This window comes from Pterocles gutturalis, unplaced genomic scaffold (assembly GCF_000699245.1).
Source record: "Pterocles gutturalis isolate BGI_N339 unplaced genomic scaffold, ASM69924v1 scaffold3658, whole genome shotgun sequence".
NCBI lineage: Eukaryota > Metazoa > Chordata > Aves > Pterocliformes > Pteroclidae > Pterocles > Pterocles gutturalis.
In genome coordinates, this window is record NW_010117764.1 from 5,448 (window position 1) to 21,778 (window position 16,331).

General features: G+C 38.5%; 1 protein-coding gene across 1 annotated transcript in view; it reads left to right on the plus strand.

Annotated features, from left to right (window-relative positions):
• Window positions 1-339: 339 nt before the first annotated feature.
• TOLLIP (toll interacting protein) overlaps window positions 340-16,331 on the plus strand; it is a 19,121-nt gene continuing 3,129 nt past the window's right edge. The window contains exons 1-5 of the mRNA XM_010075897.1: window positions 340-354; window positions 3,598-3,747; window positions 7,673-7,855; window positions 9,251-9,403; window positions 10,677-10,767. Coding sequence (XP_010074199.1) covers window positions 340-354; window positions 3,598-3,747; window positions 7,673-7,855; window positions 9,251-9,403; window positions 10,677-10,767 — 592 coding nt within the window. The remainder of the gene's footprint in view (window positions 355-3,597; window positions 3,748-7,672; window positions 7,856-9,250; window positions 9,404-10,676; window positions 10,768-16,331) is intronic.

Sequence of the window (16,331 nt, forward strand, 5' to 3'; positions counted from 1 at the left end):
CAGGGAGTGACATTTGTCTTTCTCCAGTTACAGAGGACTTCCTCTAATCTCCGTGACCTTTCAAAGATGATAGAGAGTAGCCTTGAAAAAATATCAGCCAGCTTTTTCAGGACCTCTCGATATATCCTATCTGACCCCAATTTTTTCTTCAGTGTGCAAAACATTGAATAATAGTTCAAAATTCTCTCTCATTCTTTCTTAAAACAGTAAAGCTCTTTAAAGGAGAATGGTTAGAACTCAGTTTTGAGTAGATAGGTATTTAGAGCTCTGAAACCTAGCATCAGAGTTTCTTGGTAACTGCTGTCGTGGAAACCTTAGTAACAGTTCCCTGAACGAGTCATGTCTTGGCGTAAGGTAAGTCAGGGCGTTTGTGGCTGTCCCTGGCCCTGCACTGCCTTCCCCTCCCTTATGTCATTACCAGTACTCACATGATCAGTTAGCCAGGTGAGGGTTCTGATGGCTTTCCCTCCTGTTCCCTTTACCTCTTTAATTTTTTTAAATTTCCCTTTACCTTCTTTAATTTTCTTCTGGTCAGCCTTCTGCACTAGTGTCCTTTACAATGCCCTTGGCACCATTTAATCTTGCACAAGAAATGGGGGTGAGGAGAGACAGGGATGAGACTGAGACAGCCCAGTCCTTCGTTAGCTGGAATAGCTGTAGAACATCACACTGCCTGCAATTTGAAGAAGTTGAAATGCAATTTTTATACCTGCAGCATTTCACTTTGAGGATCCTCAAAACTAGCTCTTAGGTGGTTTTAGGAGATAGGAAGGGCAATATTATTCTGTTTCTAGATAATGCGTATTTTTGATGTGCAATGCTGTCAAAGTTTATTAGAAAGTAGTTGCAAGGCAGCATTATTTTTATGAATGCCCGCTCAACATTTGTCTTAAAAATTGTAGTTCTATCATGGCACTGTCATACTGCTGTCTTGCTTGAAAAGCAACTTCTAGTAAAATCCAAATATAAAATGGAATAAATTTTTTGTTCTACAGTTAGTAGAGCAGGGTTGAATTTTGCATTCTTCCTAAAATGTTGTTACAGTAGAGGGAAGTGCATTTGATGTAAGGTGGGTGTTGAGTAAGATTAGTGATACAAGCTTGTCGCTTATATTCTCCTTGCTTTAAAAACAAAAACTGTGGTTGAGCTCTGGTTATGTAACTCTTTATTTTTTGATTCAAGTTTGGAGGTGGCAATTACGTGCCTGCATCTAAATGCTTTGAAGAAGACATAAATTGGTCTGTTTCCTTTACAGATAAAGATTGCACACTACTGACTTGTCTGCATCAATATGGAATCAACTGATAATTAGCATAAGAACTTACTGTGTTTTCCTGAAAAAGCATCTCTCCTAGATATTATACTGACTATATTGCCAGGACTCGAGTACCAGATCTCAGAGCTGAACGTTTAAGATGAGAGCGTGTGCATCTCCTGTTCCCCACTCTTCCTTTGGAGGGGTTTACCACTCAGATCTTCTGAGAATTCAGTGATACTGTCTGTTCTCAGTTCCAGTGTATGTCTACTCCGCAGTTCCCGGATAGGAATGTAGCTTTGTGTGAGATAAGCTGATTTTAGGTCATTCAGTTAGATGCTGTGAAAAAACTTTGGTCTCCCTTACAGATTTTGTTTGTCCCTTCTGGACCTCAGTACAGAGACTAGTGAATATATTTTTTTTTGGAGTGGTATTTGGGTGATTTAAAAAAAAATTAAAGATACTATTAGACTTTTCACTTGTTGTGAATGAATTAAGCTTCCCAATGTCCCTGTTAAGATGGTTGAGACAAAATATGCTCTCCTGTTTTCTGAGAAGTTGACAGAGGGAGCTTGCATATATGAGAGTGTCATTTTGGGGCTGCAGCCACCATTTCTGACTATGGGAAATTTTAATGATGTCTATTCTTAGAGATGCTAATAGTACTAGATTTGAAATTTCTTGGAGGTCAAGGGTTGGAGGAGACCTGCTGTGTTGTAAATGCCGTTGCCTGCTGATTCTGGTGCCATTACAAATCTTTCCAAAATGGATGATGTTTTATTTTGATAATACTTTTTTTTTTTTAATGTGTATCCTAATGAGAAGGCTGTTACAAGACCCTGTCTAATTTTCAGCCCAAGTTAAATAAGCTTTCTTTAATTATTATTAGTGCTATCTTTTAGTTTGTTCTTCTCCCTTACTGCTTCCCTTTTCCCCTCCACTTTTTGAAACAAGCTACCTAAGATATTGTAAAATTTTAAGATGCTCATAAGCAAAACGGATTCCCTCTTTTCTCTCCCTCCCTCCCCATAGCCTAGCAGCAGGCATTCAGCACTTCCTCCTTAGCTTTTCTGATAAACTTCCTCTCTGGCATGTAACGCCTACTGTTGCCAGGATGCTGAGGCTCTCAGACAGATATTGCAGCTCTTGCCAAATCAAATTTTGTATGACAGTTGCTATTTCCAAGATGCAATCTTGGCATGCAAGTGCTGTCTAATCTTCAAAAGCTATGTCCTAGAGGCCTGTTAACTTCTGAAAGTATGTTCTGTAGGCAAGCGTCCGCCAGATACACCACTGAGTAACCTTGCCTGGGATAGCAGCGTAGGAAACTGCACTGTCTCTTGTCCTGATGTGGTGAACAGTTGTGTGTTAAATATGTAAGCAGCTCTATGGACAATGGAAATGGTTACAGCTTAATTATAAATTTTCTATGCCACTTTATTTGCCTTTTAAAATGTGTCATGATAGTATGCCTGTTATTGTAATGGGGCGATCTCCATATGTGTTATTGATAATGTTTGCTTAGCATTTAAAACCTGGAAACAACCCGAGTTGTAGAATTGACAAGTAATTAATAGGATTGACAGGCAATAGGTAGAAACTTTCCCTTCTTTTACCATAAAGCTAACGGAAAATACATGGTGACTGCTGATTCATATTGGCACATGTGACAGTTCCTCTAACGTTTTTCTACTTTGAATTTTTCATTATTGTTCATTCTTGTGATAGACTATATTTTAACTCCTCCATTATTGTTTTGAGTATGGTGGGATTTTTGTCCCTACGTTGTCCCTACAGTTAGTTGCAGGCTAGCTGTGCTTAATATTTGAAGAGCTTTAGGGCATCTTTGTTACGTTGGAGGATTCTTAATTATGTTGAAGGATTTGGTTCATAGAAGACATTGTCTTTATGATCTGTCTTGAAGGTGACTGTGAGGGTGACCCTTTCAAATGAAAGCAGGTGCTGTCTTGTCACAGGAATGGTTGGATGCAACCTGAGTGACGAATAAGTGAAAGAACTGGGTGCCATCAGGTGTCATATGAATGGAATGTAAAACTTGGTAGCTCTGACCTTTGTATGGACTACTTAAATGCTTATTTCCAGAGCAGCCTGGGCTGCGTATGTCCTACTCTTTTTCAGAGGCTTACGTTGGCAATTAGTGTGTTTGAAAGTGAGTATGAGAACATTCTCTACATGAGTTGGCAGTTTTGTCATTTAATTAGTTCTTTGTTTATGCTCTCAAAACTAGACTAAATCCTGCTAAAATAAGTTTTTATTTGATTTATCTTCTGTCTTTATCGAAGTGGAAGACTGAAGATTTTTTCTTTCTTTTCTTTTTTAAGGTATACGTTGGTGAGCTTCCTCAAGATTTTCTTCGCATTACCCCAACACAGCAGCAACAGCAAATCCAGCTGGATGCCCAGGCAGCTCAGCAGCTACAGTATGGGGGACCTATGGGTACAGTAGGCAGACTCAGCATTACTGTAGTACAGGTAAAATTGTACCATCTTTAATTACAATTACTTAATTGTACAGGTAAAATTGTACCATCTTTAATTACAGTTACTTAATTGTACAGTTAATAAATTAACCTTTTTTTGATTGGTGCCCACTAAAAGATTTTATGTTGGAGTTTGTTACTAAATGTCCTGTACATACAACTACTTGTATATATAGGAATGAGTAATTTTTAAAGTTTTTTGTAGCTTCATGTTTCTGTACACCAGCTTTTTTCCAGTTTTGTGTTCCATAGCTGCATTGTGCATGCTGCAGCAATTTCCTGTAAACCTTGCTATTATAGCACATAATCAAATAAACTATTGGGCTTTGTACAGTGAACACTTTTTTCTGAAAACTTCAGTTAAGTTTTCCTGTAGAAACACTTCATATTGGAAGACATAAACAGTTTTGAGAATATTGTTGGGAATTGCAGTGGCCTTACATATTTTTCCTAAAGTGACTGCTCTGTTCTTTTCCCATTTTCTCTAATGCATTTGCTGTTTTTCCTAGTGCTTTCTGCAGCTTTTCTTATTAGTCATAAGTGCGTAGTCCTAGCTCTTTATTTTCTGCTTCCTCTTTTTCCTTGTTATCCTTTCTTTTATCTCTTGGCAGTACTGTGTTACTGCATTCACTAGGCATAAGATGTCAGGTTTTAAAACTTGCCTGTCTTAACACAATTCTGTTTATCTATATTGGCATACCAGATGTTCTTCATATTAACACACCTCATCTGTTTACAAGTGCTGTTTTCAAGTTATTCTCTAAAAACATCCCAAAGAGATGTTTAGCCTTAATTTTAGCACCAAGGCATATGGTTATAGCTTCAATGGTGAGGCCCTTATTGGGGAGTAAATCTATATAGGGCCTCTCAGGAAAGCAGCACTGATCCTTCCTTTCTATGTCTTTCAGTGATCAGTTTGCTCCTTCACAGCAGGTACGCTTCCTCTGAAAACTGGCGGTGGTGCTTTTTCAAAGTGTATTACTTCTAAGGTCTAGACACTTGAACTCATTCATTGCATTCAGTTGCAGCCCTCTTTCTAGTTCTGAGGAGTTTCCCAATCTGTGTTCAGAAAGTGTAAGATTGGAAGCTTGTTCTGCAACTTTGAACAGCAGAAAAGCTTTACCACTTTGGAGCATAGTGCTAGAAACTTTAGTATAATTTTTTTTTCCAGAGCTAGGAATAGGTGATTCAGGTTCAACCTCAGAGCTACGAGAAAACAACACATTTATCAAACAACATGTCATGTCTCTCTAAAGAGACATACTACTCCCTGGTGGTTTCTGCCAACTTGTATGCTACTCCGTAGCTTCTTCATCTTTGGCTGTTTGCATGGACAGCTGAAAGTGCTTTTTGTCATGGGTGTTGATCCAGTTGGTATAGACAGTAGAAATTCCTGGAGCAGATAAGGGGACCTACAGTACAGTGCTCAAGAAGGAGGTTTGCGTGTCACTTTGAGTGGCTATGTACAGAAACATCCAGATTCCTGTTTGGATGGGTGAACTGATGGGAGTTGATACTGGTCTTTATCAGGTTCAGTCCTCGTCTATTTTTAGGTGCTTGTGCAGACAAGAGAGAATATTTCTCTTGCTTGAAGAATAAAGCCTAATGGCTGTTCCTGGTGCTGTGGCTGTAGGTAACCACTTGTTGTGGGGTCACAGGATAGTTGAGGTTGTAGGGGACCTCTGGAGTATACACTGTCCAAACCTCATCCCACCGCTAGCCCTGTCCACCCTGGAGGCCAGTCCCTTAATTGAGGAAAGGCTGAGAGAGCTGGGGAACAGTCTTGAGGGGGAATCATCAAGTAGCCCCTGCCATCAGGTATTTATGAAGAAGATAGCTGGGCTCTTTTCAGTGTTAGCTAGAGGGAAGACAAGAGGCATAATGAGCACAAATTGAAATAAAGCAAACTCCTACTTAAATACATATGAAAAACCTATGAGAGTTGTCAAACATTGGGACATGTTGCCCAAGGGGGTTTGTAGAGCTTCCGTCCATGGAGACAGTCAGAACTTGCTGGACTAGAGTGTCTCTAGAGGGCCCATCCAACCTCAGCCATTCTGTGGTTCTGTGAAACCCTTAGTTGTCTTGGCCCTTTGCTGGACTCATTTCAGTACACCTGTGTCTTCTACTGCACAGCCTGGAACTAAACAGAACCGTGTTCCACATACAGTCTCACCAGTGCTGAGCAGAAGGGATCATCTTCATTGACCTGCTAGCTGTGCCTTTCCTAATGCAGCCCAGCATGCTGTCTGTCTTCTCTGCTGCAGGGATGCATTGCTGGTTTATTTCTAACTTGGTGTCCACCAAGACCCCCAGGTCCTTCTCTGCCAAGCTGCTTTCCCACCAGTTGGCCCACAGCCTCTTGTGGTGCATGTGGTTATTCTTCCTCAGGGACGGAATGTTTTAATTTGTTGAACTTTGAGATTCTTGTCTATGCACCTCTCCAGCCTGTCAGGGTCCCTCTGAACGGCAGGACAACCCTCCCAAGAGCTAGTGTTCCCTACCTGTCTGAGAGTTTATGTGAGAACACAGTGGGAATCTGTGCTGTGTATTGAGGCGTGTGGTATTCTGGATAGGAGACTAACACGGCGTAGTTAACCTGGGGAACATGAAAAGCTGGTTGAGGTCTTTTGTTTTTAAATGTGTTGATAAAGAGCAGTGTGCCTTAATTCTGTTACTCATAAACTAGTGGAAGATCAGAAAGTGTTTTTTGGAAGATAATTTATTGCTTTTTTTTTTTTCCTGGTAGATATATAGGAATGGTGGTGAGTTTGTCTAAGCACGGTTGATTGTGTCCTCTTAAATTACTACCCAGACAATTTATATGCTCTTTTTTCCTTTGGTGAAGTTTTATGGTAAACTGCTTAATGTCAGGATTTCAGAGTCTAGAGAGTGCATCATTTCGGTGCCAGCTTTCCTACTTTAAGCCCACATTTACAAGGAACAGTTTGAGACATTTCTCACCAGCTCTAGCATACGAATTACTGAACCAGCATGTGCCCTGAAGGAGGAAAGGGCTTTCCAGGCAGCCCTTGTGACTAGATCTTAGGCAAGTCTCAACTGTTCCAGTTCTTTAAATGTTCTGTAGGTGGAAGGCATGCTAGGCACCATATTTTGTCACTTTTCTTACTATAAAAAGAACTGTAGGCTGCTTAGTGTAGGTCAGAGAAACAGCATGTCCAAAAAGTCTGATTTCTGCTTTGGCATAGCTGTGCAACAGTACTTGGTGTTGTCTTCAGGACTGGCATCATCTTCTTTTGTTCTACTCCTCTGATGTTACAGCAAAACTATGTTGGATATCTTCTGGTTTTACACAGCATCTTTTTTTATAGTCACACAGAACTTTAGTTGCCCACTGAATTAAGGAATACCAAATGCACACGCTGAATTAAGTTTTTTTTAATCACTTTGAAAAGTATGATCTACTGGACTTTACCTCAGTTGAACTGCTTTTCTATTGTGTGATGTTCTTGAAGCTACTGGATTTCTGTATTTCATCCTTTAGAAGTACATCAGTGTAAGAGGACAGGTGACCTCTCACATTAAGTTTGTGATTGTGTGTTGGAGAGCAGACACTGAGGCAAAAAATTGAATGTATTAGTATTTCCTTGCAAATGGGTATCTTTTGGTTTGGTATGAAGTGACTTATTTTAGCTGAGGTGAAGATGTGTGTTTGCTACAGCAGACTGTTACAAAAGAGGGTCCCTTTTCAAGGTCTCCCAGACATTTAATGGTGTCCCTGGCTGTTCTGTGGTTTAATCTGAATGCTGTTTTTCTTCTTTTTCTTTCCTTCCTGTCTACCTCGTAATTGAATCTAGTCCTTTGTTCAATATCTGATTATCTTTGTGAACTAATAGTAATTAACTTCTGAACTGCATGTAAATATTACAGACTTACAGGCTTTCTTTTCTTTCCAGGCAAAATTGGCTAAGAACTATGGAATGACCCGCATGGATCCATACTGTCGAATACGGCTGGGGTATGCTGTGTATGAAACTCCAACAGCACATAACGGAGCCAAGAACCCCCGCTGGAACAAAGTCATTCAGTGCACCGTACCCCCGGGAGTGGACTCCTTTTATCTAGAGATATTTGACGAGGTCAGAACTATATATATATTTTTCCCCCCTCCCCATCTCCTGGTTGGACTGAGATTCGTGTGGGATCTTGCAAAAAAGGATTGAGTTACCAAAGGCTGCTTTTTAGCTATGATTTCTGGGAGGCCATGAAAATTTTTTGGAATCCCAAGAGCAGCAATGTGTAAGGCTTCCCTCTTCCCCAAGAATGTCAGAACTGTTAATTTTCCTTTGGTACCTGTTAAGGGGCTTTAGCAGGGTTCACTGCAAAGGAAGAGCAACAAAAATGTTAGAGTGATGTTTAAACTCCTCCTCTTTGCTATCAAAACACCCAACAGCCTTACATTCTATACTGTCCCTATAAAAAGTAGCTTGTTTATACAATGCTGTTTTATTCAGAAGTTCTTCAGTGTTATCCTAACCCAGGAGGAGCTTGGAAGCTTTCCCAAGCTCAGAAATGTTGAGAATAAAACTGTCAAATATAGATTGTGTGTAGTCGCTACGATGTATTAGCAGCAACATAACTTAATCTATACTTGCCTGAGTTTCATTCCAAGTGGGCATGTAGGCACTTGACTGTGCTTTACTTAAGACACAGTGGTAATAGATATCTAACCTCTGAATGTTTTCTTGGAGATTGAATGGGTCTGATTAACAGCTCTGGTAGGTAATCTATTCTACAAAGCTTTTCTAGAAGAGTACTAGTTTGAATTCCAGTATGTTGTTCTGCTAGATGTTGTTACTGCTGACAGCAGGGAATATGTGCCGCCATCTCAGCTGTTCCAGTTCAGGACTTAGCACAAACATACCTTCTTGAACGATTTAAACTGAGAGGCTAAAACTGAAGCTAAAGTCTGTGGTTTGCCTTTTTTTGCTGCCTCTCATGTAGTAAGACTTGTCACTGCACCAGCTGTGTGGTCATTGCACACGTGAGGCTTTTGGATGCTGTTTTGTGGGTTTAGTTGAGTTGGTTGAAGAGTCTGTTCCATTGCTGCAACAGGGGTGGCAGACCAGTACTTGTATCTGCTCTCAATTGCTGGAGTTCATAGCCTGTCGTAGCAGTGTAAACAGTTGTTTACATTCATTTAATGGCCTCTGGTATGATGACGCTAGATTGACACAAACTCTGCTGATACTAGTATGTTGTATTTCTGGAAGTGTTTTGCTTCACGTTTTTAATTTATTATTAAATATCTGTAATCAATCTATAATCCCACTTAAAGCATCATTCATCCTTGTTGGAAAGGAGATGGCTAAAGTATTTACCGATACTGTAGTAATTTCAAAAGGAATAACTTAAATAAAATTGGCAAAATTAAATAGCCTAAAACTGAAGGAAGTGTTAGTCAAGGATAATTTTAAGTTTTGGGGGTTTTTTAGGACAATTAACTTGATAATATTTTTCAAATTATGTTCCAGCGGGCTTTTTCAATGGATGACCGCATCGCTTGGACACACATTACAATTCCTGAGTCTCTGAAACAAGGAAAAGTGGAGGATGAATGGTATAGCCTGAGCGGAAGGCAGGGTGATGACAAGGAAGGAATGATTAATCTGGTTATGTCGTACACGGTAAGCCAAGGGTGGCTTGGGAGGAGAAAGGGACAGAAGCTTTTTGGGTAGTAGGAGAGAGGTGTGTTAGACAGAAGTAGTTAGTTCAATTGTACCTTACTGGGTGTTTGTGTGCTAGCATTTAAAATCATTAACTTTGGGAATAGCAGTCAAAAATATTAGTTAAGGCAGTAGAAACCTTTTGGTGAGGTGATATATGGGTATTGATTTAGCTGGTTTTGCTTTTACAAAAATTCAGCTTATTCTCATGCTAATAGAATTATAAAAAAGGAATCCTCAGTCAAACGATCCACTGTAATTTCTAATTTAATAATTATTATTATTTAGAATAATCATTAAATCTTTAGAAATTCATGTCAATTTAAAAGCAAAAATAATTGAATCTCTTGTCTGTCTTGGATCTTTCTTGGATAGTGTGGGTTCTCTTTCTGATGACTTTATTATTAATTCTATTCTTGTTCATTTGGTTGTGACCTGCTGATTTACACTCATGGACTATTCTCTCGTCTGTCACCTTTAAGTAGCTGTTGGAAGTGTAGCACATGCAGCCCTCAGTGTTTCCTACTATGATCAAAAGTCCCAGGTTGCTTTTGAGCGTACAACCGGGAAACAGATGTTCCCTGCTGTTAGAAATTCCCATTCTGCCCCACAGCGGAACAGTTGTTCCATTACCTCTAGGAAAAACAAGTTTCTAGTTAACCTTTAGAACTGTCAGCCCGTGAATGTACTGTACATAGAATCTGACCTTTTAATATTTTCTAGGGTCGAAATGGAGTTATGGTAGTAAAAGGGAATGGAGTTTAATTGATTTTTTGTTTTAAGTAGTGGTTTACCCCAAAAATATTTGATTTGAACTAAAATTTGCTTCTAGGAGCAGTATACTACTTTTAATCAAATTTGCTCTAATTGCCGTCAATATGTTGTATATTCATTTCACAAGAATAAGGCATGAAAGCTGATTAAACACATATTTTAAAATAACTTTGCTTTAGTAACAACTTCAGTAGCAAATATTATCAGACTGTTGCGAAAAGCTAGTTTGACATGTGTTTATATTGATTTACAGGCAAAAATGGGATGGTAGTTCAGTTAATTTGCCAGAGATTTTGCTGAATATAGATTAGCACTTAGTCACATTGTAATATTGAACATGGATTTGCAATGTGGTGGGTTTTTTTTGCAAATACTGTTTTAAATGTTTTCACTGCTGGTTTATTTTTTTCTATTTCTTGAGTAGTTCTAACCTGTTCTAATCTATGCTTTTTGTCTCAAGTCTTTGCCAGCTGCCATGATGATGCAGCCCCAGCCAGTGGTCCTGATGCCCACTGTATATCAGCAAGGAGTTGGATATGTGCCTATAGCAGGTATGTTTTCTCTCCTTGAAGACTCTTAAAACTTTCAGATTTAAGGGTTTTGCAGAAATAACTACCAAATTTCTCCTGTTTTTCGGAACATGAGGGAAGCTCTAAATTATTTTGTCCGTGACCACTTTTCCCGTGATACATTTTTGAGAGGGAAAAAGTAAGTGTAGGTCTGCTTTCAGTCTTGTACCCTGCTTAAGGGAGCTGCATGAGTTTGATTAAATGGATTAAAATCACAGAATCATAGAATGGTTTGAGTTGGAAGGGACCTTAAAGATCTAGTTCCAACCCCCCTGCCACAGGCAGGGAGACCTCCCAGTAGAATGAATATCAAGTTGGAAGATGCAGCCTGAAGGCTTCTGTTTTTGAGTATTTGTTTTAGACTTATGTCAGGTCACTGAATCAATAATTATCTGTCAGGCTGCACTCTTAATATAATGTGGGCTTATTTAAATGGTGGCAAACCATGTGTGAAACTTCAGACTTCAGAAAGCGCACCAAATGATTTGTGCTGTCAGAACTGCAGCTTAAATAGCCTGTAAAGAGTTTGACTGCTCTGTGATGTTTGGAGGTGCTTTGTTGGACACTTGCTCCGCAGCATGCGAAGTTTTGCAGCACAGTGAATGAAGAATGTGAGGGAGCTCTGAGATAGTTCCATAAATACATCAGGAAGAGCTGGAGCAAGTATTATCAGTTCTCTTAGTCTGTGCAAAGTAAGTTTTGGACTTGAATAGAATGAAGTGTTAACTTAGGTTTTCTAATTTTTCTATCAAAGGTGAAAAGCCTGAAGTATGTAAATAATCTTGAACTTGTCCTACTTGGATAACTGATAAGAAAGTTGGGTTTTTTTGTGTGTTTCACAGCTCTTCAAAGCTGCAGTTTGTTGTATAGATATTTATTCAGTAAGTTGGGTTCTTCTTAGGGAGAGTAGGATATAAATTTACATATTTTAAATATCTTTGCATACAAGTGAATGAATGAGTGCTAGAGTGTGTGGGGCATAATTGCAGTGCTAAGGGCTGACACAGCAGATATATACTTATTTTTTTTAAAGACTATTCCTGATTGAATTTAAAATTTCACTCTGTAAAAACAAACCTCCTCAACAGAAGACTGGATATGTAACTTAACAAATCATACCTCCTGCTTCATTGTTACAGAATTAATTTAGAGCAACACATGGAAATGCTTGGTTATATACTTTATTCCCTGATGAAAACGTGCAGTTTGCTTCATTTGAAGTGGTTTTTTATCACCATAACTTAGTTCTTAATATTTAAGCCTTGCTTACTTTGCCAAGGAACTAGCTGCAATATGTGTGTGCATCCTGAAGTGTGATTCCGTTGTGTAAGCCAAACTTCTGTGTAGCTTTTCTGTGCTTGAATTAGATGCCATATCTTTTTTGCTTGTAGTTTCATTACATCCATATATAGTGAAGCAGTTAGTGAACTTCAAATGTAGTTATCTTGTGTGTGGTTAAAAGAAAAACAATAGCTGTGGTGGTACATACAGCAAGGTCGTAGAGAGTGCTGTAGAATTTCTTGAACAGATCAAAATGAGAATATTCATAATTACTGTGCCAGTTGCAGTACAAACAGTAGAAATGAAGAAGAGACTAGTTTCTGGTTTAAGTGAAACTAAACATAGAACTGAACAGATAAAACTGATACTAGACCTTCAAAGTAGAAAAACAAGTACCGTGGTATATCTTGATGTTCAGACCTTGGTGTTCTGTAAGTTTTGTATTTATCTTGAAAACATTTTCAGCAATACTGGTTTAATCTACTTGAACAAGTGAGGAAATAACTAATATTTAGCAAGTGATAGTAATATCTGACATTTTAGCATATAAGAATTTGCCTTTGTGTAACTATTTTGTTGATCTGTGTGTTGTTGGAGCATTGCCCTTCTGCAAAGATCCAGCATGTTTGTTTTAATTACTGCTACAAAAATCTTCTGTGTTAAAAATTCTTCCTGATTCTATGACTTGGATTTTAAAGCATTGCGGAGTCCCACCCTTTGGTTTGAACTGTTGTTCTGGGAAAGCTGAAATGTGCTTCCTTGACTTTGTAAATGCCAAACTTACTACAAGCCACCTTTTGATATTAGTTTTTTTAAAAGACTGTGCTGAGTTAAGGACCCATGGCAAACTGAGCACCACGTGGCTGCTTGCTCAGCCTTCCTGGTGGTGAGATGGGCAGGGGAATTGGAAGAACAAAAGGCAGAACCTCGTAAGTTGAGATAAGGACAGGTTTACTCATACAACACAAGAAAAAAAAATATTAATAAGAATACCCAATACAGTTGCTCACCACCTGGAACCTGATGGTATGGTATATCCATTCCCTTGGCTAGTTTGGGTCAGGTACTCTGGCTGTGCCCTCTCCCAGCTTCTTCTGAAAATTAACCCTATCCCACCTCAACCCAGGACAGTATTTCTGGTATTTTTTTTTTGTATTACTGAGTTCTGTCTCTGGTGTTCTAGAATTTCTGTGGGCATGATCAAAATTTCTGAAAGCACTGTGAGTTTTAAAGCTTTTGTCTAGTCACTGATCAGTGACTCACTCATAATTAGATGGATGGTTAGGTTTGGACTTTGAAAGTGGCTTAACTTCTGAATGCTTTTACTGTTCCATACATTTAATAGTATGGCTTAATAAAAGCGATTTCAAATTATAAAAGGAACCAACAGTGCATCTTGGAAAACATGGAGTATTGTCAGAATGTTTTCTGTATGCTAAACTAGATGCTGCTCCTGGGTTCTGTAAACTCTTTGAGAAAGGTCCATGCAAACTCCTGGCCTTTGCTACCCAGCTGAGTTGATGGCATCTTCTGGGGAAGCTATTAGTACACTTTCTTTGGAACACTGTACAGGGTTTTGTTAGAATCTACGTCTTATGATGGAAATGCAGTGGCTAGACTAAAATGCTTATCCAGACAATTTAATGGCTATTTGTTAACAGCCCAAAATAATTGTACTTTAGAGAGATATGGTGTTAAGTCAAATTCAGCTGTGTAAATAGGAAACCCGTTTGTACTTAACCTGCTTTTTACACAGGTATTTGTAAGTTAAAAACCCATGTGTTTCAGGGCTCTGTCAGAGTCCAGAATATAATTTTTCTTTGAGGCAAGTTGTGTGTATATGTACATTACTCCTTTAGGTGTCTTATGTTGAGTTTCATAGGTTAGCTTGTGGTGTTATTGGTATTTGTTCAGAAAACCAGGGATGTATGTTGTCCTTTGTGGGCTATAAAATGTAATCCCTGCTGCAAACACATGGTGGCTTACTTATTTTAAAACATTTCCTCTAATTGTTACTTACTTCTGTAAAAACAGCACGCTGAGGAAACTGGTTCAGAGCACTGGAGAAAATTACTTGGGAGACTAATCCTAGCAGCATTTAGTTTTTGACATTGGGTAGTTTAGGTTTTACCCAATTGGCTCAGTTTATCCAACTTTCACCTTTGGAAGCTAAATGGTTCATTTCCTTTTAAAAATAGATTAATATTTCTTTCCCATGTCTTATTCCTTTTCCCTTGTCCCTTCATTTTCACTTATCTTTAGGGCTTGAGTACTTTGCTCTGGGTAAGTTGCCAAGCTCTTTTCTCACTCCCATCCTCATTGACTCAAGAGTCTTTGCATGAACTCATCTAAACAGCTTTCTTTGTTACAGCAGACTGTATCACAAGGTATTGCCACTTGGATGTCCAATTGATCAATTTAATGCATCTCCTGGAAATTGTTAAAAGCCCCTCTGACCTGTTGGAAAGTCTTTAAAGACATCATCTCAGCCTCAAGCTGTAATGATTAAAGTAATTGTTGGTAATGGTGTTGATGGGTTAAACATGATGTTCATATTCTGAAACTGTTGTATGTCAGTGAGCTATTTGAGGTGATAGTACCTGTTTCCTAGAAGAGAAACTTTAATCTTGCAGTTGTTCTGCTACTGCAGAGTTTGGGGAGAAGCAGGTAATGTCATGGCTTTTGTAGACTTGAAGGCGTAGAACTCAGTTCTGCAGTGACATTGAGAAGACAGCCTGCCAATTGCCTTCTGTTAATCTTCAAATAAGCCTTTTTTTCGAAAATATAACACTTTTTTTCGCCAGTGCGTATCTTTCATGCACATCTGTTTTAGTTTCATCAAGTTCAGCGTCTGACTTGAACTCTGAAGGCAAATTATGTTACAGGAAATGAATTGTCCTTCCATTTAGGCTTACTTTACTATGACACCTTTGATTGTGAATGGTGCAAAGATTTTGTGACATTCTTAACTTTGATAAAAGCATTGGTCTTCAATCATGTATATTCAGAAAATTCTGTTATTACTGCTTGTGAGATAAAAATGTCATTTCTTGATGCTCTGAATTTCAGAAAGATGCTGTAAATAAAACTGATATGCTTGTCACAACATATTATTCAGAGCAGTAGAGTTGTAGAATCATTCTCTGGGTCCATGCGCTTCACTCTTCTGGTAGTTTGCAAAGAAGCAACATTTTAAAAAAATAGAGATGATGGCATGCATATTTCAGCACTGAATTTTATTTTTGGAAGCAAATATCATTAAGACCTATTTGTGTATTTTTAAAAAGGTGATACTGATTTCCTCCTTTAAATGAAAGAATTTGTGCTGAGAAGGTTCCCAAGTTTACTCTGAAAGGGTCTGTGAGTGGGATAGAATAATAATGACTTAAGAAATTAAACATAGGGCACTTGACTGAACAAGAAAATAAAAAGTGTGTAATGCCTTGTGTGCAGTTAGAAAAAGTTTCCCCTGTTAATGCTGCTTTGATGCTTCCATTGCTGCTTGTAGCAATTGACTTGCTATCGTACATACTCGGTTCATATATTTGAATGTCGCCGCTTATGCCAGCATGTTCGCCACTGCTGTTCCACTGAGTTGGAAACCAGCGCTCCGTTCTTGCGATTGATAACACTTACCTCATGTCTGAGAGCAGCACAGGAGTGTGCAATTCCACTGACAGCAGATTCGTACGTGGTTTAGTTTCAGTTTTCACCTGTTAGTGAAATGAGGTGCTTAACATGTAAAACAGCTTTTTATAGAACATTGATTTTGAAGTGTTTATGTAGTCATTAGAGAAAGTTATCACCTATATATGTATATTTGCTGAATTTTAGTTTATAGCTCTTTAAGTCTTGCTTACCATTTGGTAAATCGGAAATTATGGATGCTTTTAGCCTGAGTGTGGAACAAATAAAAAAATTGAGGTACTCTTTAAATTGGTATTTGTATAGCTTGAATGTTGAGTTTCATGAAAAGTAAGCATTTGTCATGGAAATACTTATTAAAAATCGTTGTGATACTAACTTCCATTTGTACACAGTGTAGTTGTAGGCAGCATAAACTAATTCTAGCACTGTAAGAGCTGAGAAAACAGATTTTGAAAATCATTAGTGAAGAAGAATCCTATCAAGAAACTTCTTGTCTTTCAATTTGAATACTTAGATTGAAAATACTTCTTGAATACTGCCTGCACAGGTGTCTGTCTTCATAATTACCTTGTTTTGATGAAAGCAGTAAGAAAAACTGTCTTCTGGTCTTGATTCCC